The following is a 12,312-nucleotide window of genomic DNA, read 5'->3' as shown; positions in this document are numbered from 1 at the left end:
CTAAAGATTCCATTGTGGTTGTGTTTGCAACATTAGAGGCCAAGCAATTGAGTAGCTTGGGTTCCTACACACTTTGGAATGTACATGGGTTTTAAATATCAAGAGAATACAATTTTATTACAATATCATTTGGCTAGGTAATCAATTTTGATTGCATTTCTCAAAATGTTCTATTCGCATTAAAAAACAACAAGGTGATCCGAGGTAAGTGCGACATTTTATTTTTCTACTCCGTTGCGTTTTTAATATGATCATGTCGTATTTAACAATAAGTCCCTATATTATGGGGTTTTTGTCAATTTAGGATCTTTACTCCAAAATTGGTCTATCTTGTGCTTTGCGATTTTGTGCAATCGAGTCATTCCCCTAATATGTCTCTAAATTAACTGTTAATAGTGTTAACATGACATTAACATATCAAATTATGCTGACATGGGGCTGACATGCTAGTGTCGCAATGATACGTGACATGTCTGAATTTTTTTCTTTTTTTAATTTCCCACATTAGTTTTTTGTGCCATATCATAGGGATTAAATTAAACAAAATTGTAAAGTACTAGGATTAATTTGAACAAAGATCCATCATATAGGAATTAATTAGGTACTTTTATCAATTTTTGTTTGGCATTACGTTTGTACCAAAAATGTACTCTTATATTAGTGGCTATTCTTTGATAATTAAAAACCATTAACTTTCTATTTGTATAAAAAAAATTTACAAACTAATTACACTATTTTTTTTGAAAGGTTAATAAATATTCTCATTTCATTAGAGTAATTCAAGTACATCCAATCAAAAAATACAAGGCAACAAAAAGACCTTGTAGTTTGACAACATCCACTAGATACCAAAAGACAGAATGTACATTACCTAATTCTTTCAAGAGGCTTGTAACATCTGCCAGAACAAAAATCAAAGTAAAAATATAGCCTAGGTATAATATCCACCTTTTACAAAAGAAAGCCACCCAAATAAACGCAATATATACAAAAACCCAGCAAAAGAAACCCAAAGATTTCCAAATCATATATAAAAGTAGAGTAATGGCTGACCAATTGATATACAGTTCCAAGACCTACAAACCCCAAACTTTTGTTTTGTGAAAAGTGGTTGACATGGATCAGCAAACTAAACCTCAACCCTTCACAAACCTAAATGCTTATATCTAACATCATCAACCATTTTCTGCAACCAATCGATATTAGAAAAAAAAAAAAACCCCATAACCTAGTATCCGAGTTAGAATCCATGAAAGTGCAATACAAGAATCTGACTCAAGCATCAAAGATTTCATACCTTTCCACGAAAAATCAACATAAATATGTAAAACATTTCGAATCGCAAAAATTTCAACACAATTAGACTCTTGTTCACCCAAAGGACCAATCAAACTCAACACATTACCAAATCTATCTATAAGCACTCCCCCACATCCCATCGAACTGGATTTCCCTTTAATGGATCCATCAACATTAAATTTCAATTCATCATTCATAGGAGGAACCCAAACAATCCCTATTCTTGGGTCATTCTCCATATTGGGTCTATTAAGCATTCAAGGCATATTCCACCATCCTATTTCTTCAATGGCATCCTCCTTTCTAAAAGCATAAATAAATCGAAAAAGAGGTGCCCCAATCTTTCTCCTTTGTCATTAACAAAACAAAATAGGACAGTGGTCTGAACATAATCTCTTTAAACCTTTTTTACATAAATCCCTAACATTCATCATCCACTCTATCCATACTAAAAATCCTGGTAACTTACTTCTTCGTGATTCACCACCATACCATGTAAAGTTCTTCCCTATTAGTGGAAGGTCATAAAACTCTCCTCTACCAAGAATCTAAATTACACAAGACAAGCAAAGTGTATTTAATCAAAGAATATAAATTACATAATTTGAGTAACTCATTCTCCTTATTCACGAAATGCAAAAATTCATTAGCATAAAATATAGATGTCTCATGATTCAACTTTAAAACATCAAAACGGAAAACTTATCTAATTTTTAGTATCAATTTGTTCTACCAAAAAAATCATTTGGATATTTAAAACTTGTCGTCCATGACATTTTCAAAAGTCGGTTTGCCGTTGTTTTTTTTTTTTTTTTGTATTTTTCTTAATGCGAAGTATGTCAACTTCATAATTAATAACTTTAAATTGTTAGAAATTTGACAATAAAGAAACAAGAAGAAAAGAAGAAATTAGTTTTGATGTGTGGAGAACCTTTTTTTTTTTTTTCAAAGGCTATTATGCATCTCAGATACAACAAAACCTCAAATCTCTCTAAGTAAAATTAATCAAAATATTACATACAAAAATTTTTTATATACTTGATGAAAAACAATTCTTTTTGTAAGATAATTCTCAGTGAACAAATGTTATTTTTTATCAATGATTAAATATAATTTTTTCTTGGTGAACAAATACAACTTTGCACAATTAAATTTATTTAATTTATGAAAACTAAACTAATTTATCCCCAATATTAATTACAAGGTCCAAATATATTTCAAAATACTTCATTTTCTACTGTGGAATATAAAGAGGTGGATCACTATTCTAAACTACCAATAGAATAATCCTAGACAAAAACGGTTAAGAGGAAAGCATGAGCTAAGTTAGTTAAACATACCTTCAAGGTGACCTTGATACTAGTTTGGATCCTTCATCTCCATTCAAAAGATCTAATTAATTTTTTTACTTAATGAGATTCAATGCACACTTAATCAGTGAAAACAAGCTTCATCTTTAAAAGAAATTTTCTAGATAAGCTTCTTTCTATAGTTTTCTTTTTACAGTAGGATATGAGATCAATCTATTTAAGTATGACAGTGGGTGTTTCCATGGGTATTATCAAAGGAGTGGAAGAAATTGAACTCTAAACTTCAACTTCTCTAACCACAAGGTGTATACAGGTAAATATATATATATATATATATATATATATATATATATATATATATAGATAAAATGTTTTATCACATATATTGGATATGAATGGTTGAATGTGATGAATGAGACTCACAAAATATGTCATTTATTATTAACAGTTTGAGTTTATGCTTTTGAAAGTTAATGATTAAGGATCAAAAACTTCTTGGGTGAATAATACTTGTCTAAACTTGTTGAGATTTAATGCTTTGTCACTAGCTACTTGTATTAATTTGGTTTCAACTGACTCTGATCAATTTGGCTTAAAAAATTACTTAAATTTTCTCTATGATACGATCTCAAACTTGTGTAAACAAGAATCCTTATATGCCTTCACAAAGTGAACTGGATCTCGAATAGTTCCTATCAATAGAAGCCCATCTTATTAGAATTTTTTAACGGATGAATTTTTGATTAAGTTCGAGTTTAAATTAATATAAATTTGATATATATTTTCCAAAAGCGAATTGGATCTCAAATTGTTTTTATCAAGAAAAGCCCACTTCATTATAATTTTTTGACAAATGGATTTTTGATTAAATTCGAGTTTAAATTAATTTAGGTTTGATTGACTTGATTCAAATTCAGATAGAAAAGAATTAGACTTAACTTTTGTATCTGTGTTCGCTCAGTTGATCAACACTTACCTTCAAACTCATTAAATTACCAATCATACTTTAGAATTTTTCCCAAGTGACTTAAGCTTTAATAATATTACTAAATACTTAATAATTTACTGGGAAGATTGAGAGATAAAGCTAATAGACAAATATATATATATAACAAATTGTAACCACAATTTCGTAGTAAAAAACTAGCCAACCACTTACATGTGTTCCTCGGTCCTGTCTGTTGCTTGTTCCTGTACATACTACACCCTTAAAAAAACAAATTCATGCTCTCAGCTTTTACTCAAAAGGTATGGAAAGTTAAATTTACTTAAATTGCATTTGATACTTTATAATGTAATGTGATTATATACAATATGATTGTAAGTAATGTAATTGCAAATAATGTGATTATAAAGAAGATAATATTGTAATATTTGATACATAAGTAAAGTAAAGATTAAAATATAAGAAAAATAATATTGCAACGTTTAATTTATAAGTATTTTGTTAGGAATATAATGTCAATTTTTAAAATTATCTCTATTTATTAAAATGTAAATTTAATATACTTGTATGTTTTTATTATTAATTTTTATACAATAGCATCTCTTAAATATATTTTTAATGTCATATATTTTATTTTTATTTTTATTTTTTATTATAATCTTATATATTTTAGTTTTATTTTTTAATATAATTTTATATATTATATATTTTATTTTAATTTTTTTCCTTTAAAAGATAATATAAATTTTATTGACAATTACCATGACTATTGAGAATAATAAAAAGTCATCTTTAAAATCGATATTAAAAAAAATTATAACATTATAAAATATTTTTAACAAAGTAATAAAATTGAAAGATGAAAATATCTTACCAACATTGTAGAGTGCAGTACAATCTGATTGTATTAGGTCTATATTTCAATCACTTTACATCTATTGATTAATATGATTACATTACAATCATATACTGCAATAGTAGATTATTACAAAACAAACATCATAATGTAATTTAATTATTTTAAAAAATATATTTTTATTTTTCTCGTATCAAACACTATTTTACTGTAGTTACCAATAAGATCACATAAATTAAGAAATTACCCTAAAACCCATAACCCATAGTTACTTGCGTAGGAGTCTAACAATGGATTCAACAAACGCAAATTGAAAGGGATCACCGAGTCATTGAACGGCGATGCATGCCAACCTCTCTGTCTTACTCATATATATTGAAGTATAGTAACTTTACTGCAGAAGGCAAGGTGAAAAAACAAAGGGAAAGGGAGGCATGCCTTCCACTGCTGTCCCTGCTTGATGATAAGGACGAGAAACCATCGATAAAAGGGACAAAGAGGGTGAAGAAGGGGGACCACCTCCACCACTTTTCTCATTTTGTCTCTACATTTGACTAAATGCGAAGGCCAATGAACTCTTTGACAAAGCTTTCCCACCTACCGAGCAACCACACCAAAGCTTTTTATAAAAGAAAATAATAGTAATAGCTTGGATTTCAGTCAAGAATCTGATTGATTTCATTAGTGGAAATCAATGACAATAAAGAAACATAGACAAGCAAGGATACTAACACTTATGATTCGCACTACCACCAAGCATCAGATTCCTAAAAAGTGCAAATATCAAACCAGAAAAACAAACAAAACAATTTTATATTGTTTTCTTGTATTCATTGAAACACAATAGTAATAATCACTTTTCATCCCTTGCCCAACATGCTGATACTTGCTGCCATCTCCAACTCCAAAGCCCAAGACCACAAGCTTTTTAGAATGTTGAAATTGCTACTAAAACAATGGTCCATTGGTCATCGAGGGAGATCTATAATATATATGGGCCCAAACATACCTTCAATCTTGTGAGGCCTAATATGATAGTCTCGCCCGAATCGTGGATCCATCAGAACAGAATCCTTAAACCAAGTGCTAATATACGAGTTGGGGTTGTACGTGGAGTTAATATGCTTGGAAAAGATCAGCCTTTATCCTTACAGAGTGACAGGAGCTCATTACATAATTGGGGAGTGAGGCAGATTAAAAAAAAAAAAACCCAATTTGGTTCTTTTCCTGCTTCAGCCAATTTCAAGCTACATTCGGGAATTTTAGAAGTTTTTGTTTTCACGGATGACTAAATATCAATAATTAGATTGCACAACAGATTTCCAGCAGCATTTTGTGACTAATACAAATATGGAAATATTCTCCATGGAACAAGTCTGCAGTATTCTGCCCATATTTCTTTGTACTTCTCTGCACAGCGGGCTTCATCTCTCCTTTCTCTCCATACCAACAGAATGAAAAGATAAATAGGGTAGAAGTATGGAATGGGGGAACTACAAAAAACCAACAGGGAAAACGGTTTTACTAAATAAGAGTTTAAGACAAAGGATTACATCAGTTTATGGTGCAAGAATTTGGATGATTACCTTATTCCACAAGGTAAACTGAAGGACAGTGCCAGCAACAAATCCCCAAGGTAATTAGAGTGCCGTGCAATTCCCCTTTACCGAAATAATAACATTAGCATCAGATAAGCATCAAGAGAATTGGACATATGACTACAGAAGATAGTTTTTGCCACATAATGGGTATGGGCTAAAAATCACAGTGTATGATCTGAGTGAAAAGAAAGAAATTTGTTATTTGCTAGTAAAAGGCTTGGAATATGAATCATGATTTTGTATAAGGTAAACTAAAATGTGATGCATAAATGTGTATCATTGCAGTTCCAGCTTCCACCATAGGGTACGAGGAGTTCCAAGAGCCAAACCAAGAGAAGGAATGGGAAAGAGTATAAATGTTTATACTGACTTCTTTCACATAATATTTGAAGTCATAATCTATGTTGCATGGGGATGGGTGTGAATGTCAGACAGGGATATGTACCCAGCGATACTTTCAGTGATTCAAAAAATTTTCTTTATAATTGAAAGCTTAAACCCCCAAACACATACTCATGTGAGGTGTCAAATATGTCTCCAACATGATTATATCACACATTCAGGGATGATTGATATGTCTTTAACTGAGAAACTTGATATAGAAAACTATAATGTCATTTAGATTAAAAACCAAGTTCACATTCCTTCTGACCACCAGCTATCAATCTAAAGATTACAATTGCACAAGAAGCAATGGAAGTTTATTTCTCAAAAGTTCTAGTCCGGACAAATCAACAATAATATAGCAATTATGTCAATGACTAGAAGCATTCACGATGATTATAAAAAGAAATCTTACCAATAACCAGAAGCAAGCAGCTTTCCCCCAATAACCTTTGGAGGCTTACCCCATATAAGTGCTTTGGGATTCTTTTTGAATACATGCTTTTGCTTATTGGCTCCTCTAAATACAAGATACCTGCCAAATTTTTTGAAGAAAGAGATTAATCAAGAAGATTGGGTAAAAAGTCAAGACTAAACGGGAAAATAAATATCCTATATGCTGGTTGGGAGTTACCCGATCAGAAAAACAAAGCAATTTGCTATTGCAGCAGCTGTTGTCAGCTCCACTTTGTTATTCAAAAGCCACCAACCCTATAGCAAAGGTGAAGATGAGCAATTTACAAAAAGTATCTAAATTGATATGATATTCTTGATCCAAAGTGCTGAATATCTCTTGAGCATCAATGAGAACAAATATGTCACTGCAAGTATTGGTTTCTTTTGTGTAAATCCTTTCAATAGTTGGTTCAATGATTAAATGCATTATATAATGGGAAAACATTTTCAAACAGCCACAGCAATAGTCAGTACAGGAAATTGCTACATTATTAGCTGATCACATTCTCTAAATTGGAAGCAACAGGGTGATTCCAAAACAACAAAATTAGAGGAGGAACATTGTAGTACTCAACTCTCTCCATGATATAAAAATGAATTTAGATACCTTCAAAAAGTTATGGGAATAGCATAAAGCATGTAAAACTTTCATAAGCTGATTCTGACAGCAGCACTCATGTACTGATACAGGAAAAAAGAGTACTGTATTACCATCATATGAACTATGTGATGTCTAAGACATAATGACACCATCACTAACAGTCATCTTTGAAAAGTGATGGCAACACTAGAGCCTGCATTCTCTAGCTATGCTTGAGCAATGCATAAAGTGGAACCATTCTATTATTTCACAAACAAGTAAGAAATCCATTTATTATTCCATAGGTCTCGAAATTTCTGTAATCCAGTTTAAAATCGCAAGATTATGAAGCTCACAGAGACCAATATGTGGTGCAAATTGCCAAGAAAGGTTTTCTATCTAAGCCATCATTACATGCCTGGATGCTAAATGTGAAAGGAATCCACACTAGATCTCCAAAGACCAACATAAAGCCCAATCTCTCAGCAATTATGTCCCAGCTGTAAAACACAACCAGATATAAATAGGTCAATTCAGTTGTTTTATCATACAGAAAAGACCAATTCAACAACCATACCTAGCGCAGTGAATGGGACAAGAATGGAAAGGAGAGAGGTAATTGCATAGGAAACCATAGTTCAACCAGAAACTTCTAATTCTCATTACAAAATTTAACATCAAGTACAAGGCAGGCAAGCAAGTATTTACAGGCTAAGCTTGATATTGAGAACAGACAATTTGTTAAGTTCAGCTTGGTTTTACTTATGTAGCTTGACTTATGTCAGTTTGCATCATGTGAAAAAGTTCATCTACTTTAAAGGATTTATTTAGAATATCATAGGTGATTTACATTAAATGACATGTTATATTTACATTAAATGACATATTATATTTACATGAATACCTTGTCAACTACAACTCTTTAGCACCATGTGGGTAAATATTGGGAACTAATGTGAATAACTACTTGCAACAAAGCTGAACATTAACTATTGGAGCTTGGTGTCTAAAGATCACTTTGCTGGTCAACAGGGGGAATTAATGCTGATAATTTCTTGCATCAAAGCTGACCAATATCAAGAACAATGCCCTTACCAGAAGCCAAAGTCAAGAATAGCCATCAGCTCTGACATAGTCAAGCTAATGATTGGTATGATAGAGTCAATATAGGAAAGAAGGTTATTCTATGATTGGTAGCATAGAGGTAATGGCACTTACGTGGAAGTCATGTACTCCTCATGAACAAAATAGTCCACAATGTATAACTGGTACAAAGATGTATGAAAAGAGGCTACTTAGTATTGGTATAATACATGTAAGACATTTTCTCAGGAAAAAAAAAGCCATGCAAGATACAAAAAGGAAAAAGGACTTCATTAGAACAACCAGATTACCAGACAGAATAGCTGGTAGAGAATCATCGATTGGCTCAAAGAGCCATCTTGAACACTTTTTGCTAGAATTGATAGGTTGATAAGTAGCCATCCCATCATTCCAGCTCTAACAAAGAAGAATCTACAACAGATGATTCAATCATCATTAGAAGCAATATATTCATCATAGCATAGAAATGCATATATTGTGTTGATCAGTGATAAGGAGGGCAAAAACACAAGATTATAACATGGAAATAATCAACGTATGCAAGCAATGACAGAAAGCTAAACTCCTGGACAGACCACCAGTTGTCATTCACAAAGTGCAAGAAACAAGAGAGTTTCAAATTATATGTGCTTATATCCTAGTCCTATGAAGCAGAAAATATGTGGAGAAAATTGAAAAGTGAATCACATACTTGAGATCGATACCCAAAAACTGAGGATTCAGCTGTATTCCATACCACCTAAAAAATGATATCAAGGCACAAATACCAGGATCATAGATCAATATATTTTCTTGTTTATTCAGAAGGCAACAAAGAAAAAGGAAAAGGAGAACCAATTGACTTGTAACAAAGCAAACGACACATAAACTGAATCTATCATTTTTAAGGCAACAATAATCAAAGTAAACTTGTTAGTCATGCAACTGTTAAATTTTATATAAAGGGAGATAGATAATCAATGACAAAACATTACTTTATGTGTAGTTATTACAAAAAATAGATCCTTAGTAATTAAATGATGGTAAATAAAACTAAAATTGAAGGTGATTAAGTGTCAATCATCCTAGCCAAAAGAGGGTTTCAACAATCCACATTCAGAAATCCATGGTAGCAAGAGCCTAATTTTTTAATTCTTCAGAGGACATCAAAACTATAGATTAATGAGTTTATCTGCTCATGAAGAAGACATTCTATCAAAGGATGGTGTTAAGGAAGTTCTGGAGGGTGACAACTTTAGCATGCCTCCATATCCTGGCTGTTCATTTTGAAATAATATAGTTAAATGAGGCAAAATCAACATATTCCTGGCATGCAGGTTACAAAAGCCGTTAAAAAGATGGGCAGCAAAATATTTACACAAATTACTTGCTAAAACCGTATTCCCCATTAAAAAAGAATTCTGTAAGCCTGCTTCATTATTTCACTAAAAAATTGATATGTCTTGGAGTTATAAACATTTGTTAACAATGGTACCAGTCATGTATTAGGTTTCCTGTGATGTGAGGCTTTAGTGAAGAACCTTTACTACCAGACCTGCAGCCAGCAGCATAGAGTACTAACATCACCTGACAAAAGGAAACAGAAGGCAAAATGGAAAGACAAATTAGAGAAGACAAAAATAGTAACTCTACACCAAGAAAAAAAAAAGCAGAGGGAGAAGACTACCGTATAACAGACAGCCTAGAGCCACGCCTCAGACTTCAAAGGTTACTTCACATCATATGGAACAGTAAATTCTGAACCTTTTACTTTTAAAATAAGAAGCATAGAGGAAAGCTAGACCTCACAAGATGGAATGGGGACAGGATAGTAACGTCCATAAAGCAACAATTATCTCTTAGTCCCACCCCAACTAAGTGTTAGGAGAAAACTGTTTTCTTCCACAGGGACTATCTTTCTTCTAAGCCATAGAGTTTAAAAATCGACTAAGTTCACCACAACAAATTACAAGCCAGCAGGATGTTTTTCTATCAAAGTCTGAGTTGACCTATTTACACGTGGAATGGAGTTCTTCATGCTTTGTGATTTGCGCATGGTTGAAATAGTTGCTCTATGGGAGGATCTCACCAAGCCAACAAATTGAAATAGACATTCCAAGATTTAAAAAATGTCTGATGCATGCGAAACCAAGTTGCATTTAGATATGTGCATGCTTCCACCAGTATTTATTACACTCTAAGGAGTTCTCAGTACTTCATGCAAATAAAGGATTACTGTATCCATAAAACAACCTATCACAAAATTGACAGCAACTTACAAGAAAACTGAATATAAGAGTTGCCGATAACAGCTCAAATCCTCTGTCTGATATCATCTGCAAACATTTCCATAACAACGGGCACATAAATGCAGTCACATTAGAGTGGGGAAAACAACCAAGGTAAAGATTTTCATTGTTATAAATCTCAATATATGTGCAATATAAAACAAAAAGATATGATTTCTCTGATTGCTTGCTTCCAGGCTTTGAATGTAATATGTCCAGATTAGCAGTTCAACAAACTACAAGGGAAACAAAATAACATAACTGCAGATATAGTAGATGAATACCTCTCCATTCAGTTTTAAAGCATGCCTTTCAAATCAGTTTACATAGACAAAATGATAATAAATCCATGTCAAAAAATGAAAAAAAAAAAGTTGGTATGTTCAATCTTTGAGCTGATGACACTTAAATTCTTGCCTCAGTTAGTCAATAGATTGCATATTTGAAGTTCATAAACGTATGTTTAAAATCCAAACCACAATTCACTAGAAATGCCATAAGAAAAAAACACTCAAACACTCTTTCTCATACTAATATTAGCAAAAATACAAATAGAAGCTTACCAAAAAATCATTCAACCATAGACAAATACATAACAAATAAATGCATCATTTCAATAAGTAAATATATATAATTTAAATTGCAGACAAATACATACATACCGCGGGTGATACGAAATTCATCTTAAAACCGATCCCGAGCAACCCAACTAACAAAACAAGAGCTAGAAATCCTATGCATTTGGGAAAAAAAAAGAATTAATGAAACCAATCATATTGCATAAAAAAAATAACTGCTCTAAGTATATCAGGACATAAACAGACCATTGCAACGGTAATGGAGACGAGAGCCATCTTGCAGTGTGACTCCAGGGACAAGTTTTCCAGGTAAAATAGATCCAGCAATAGCTAAGTAAGCAAAGAATATTGCCAAAGCAGCAACCTACAAAAAAAAGAAAAGAGAAAAGAAAGAGATTTATAATTTTCAAGAAAGCTAAACAATGTATTTGAAACAATGAGGATTTTCTTCATAGAAGGAGTTGGTTACAGAGTTCCAAGAGGGAATTAAGGCCTGTAGAAGATAACCCAGATCCATTTTTCTGAGATTGATTGGGTGCTGAATCTGCTTTCGAAGGAATTTTGAAGCTATGCTCTATTTTTCCCACTCTGCTGACTCCAGTAAAGGGGGACCGTGACGGTTGTTGGTAATTTTCGTAAAAATGTTTGCCCTTCACTTTCTTCCCCTAGCCCCACATGCTTTTACAATCTCTTTTTTGTCGATAGTGGATTTTTTTATTAATATTTAATATATAATTTTTGTTTTCACGGTAGGTTTGATTGTTAATTTTGTTTAATAAAATTACAATAATACTAAAGAGGGCATTTGTAGTGTCACGTGGTATCTTAAGATCATCACTCTATATCACGAGGTATATCATGTTATTATTTTAATATCACGTCATTAAGATGTAACATGTTAATAATGATAGTATTATCGGTATTATTTTTT

The 12,312-nt window shown here is 32.1% G+C and overlaps 1 protein-coding gene across 1 annotated transcript; it reads right to left on the bottom strand.

The window, feature by feature from the left end:
• Positions 1-5,515: 5,515 nt before the first annotated feature.
• On the bottom strand, positions 5,516-12,029 carry FK (Ergosterol biosynthesis ERG4/ERG24 family). Its single transcript, XM_007027547.3, has 13 exons — positions 11,851-12,029; positions 11,628-11,745; positions 11,466-11,536; positions 10,795-10,851; positions 10,011-10,102; positions 9,228-9,275; positions 8,827-8,947; positions 8,651-8,697; positions 7,851-7,932; positions 7,031-7,107; positions 6,812-6,931; positions 5,998-6,072; positions 5,516-5,904 (listed from the first exon to the last, which is right to left on the bottom strand). Exons 1-13 carry the CDS (start codon positions 11,896-11,898, stop codon positions 5,751-5,753), a joined length of 1,110 nt encoding a protein of 369 aa, XP_007027609.1. The 5' UTR covers positions 11,899-12,029; the 3' UTR covers positions 5,516-5,750.
• Positions 12,030-12,312: the final 283 nt, after the last annotated feature.

This window comes from Theobroma cacao, chromosome 5, assembly GCF_053813885.1.
Source record: "Theobroma cacao isolate CCN51 chromosome 5, ASM5381388v1, whole genome shotgun sequence".
Lineage (NCBI taxonomy): Eukaryota > Viridiplantae > Streptophyta > Magnoliopsida > Malvales > Malvaceae > Theobroma > Theobroma cacao.
This window is presented reverse-complemented; position numbering and strand designations above follow the sequence as displayed.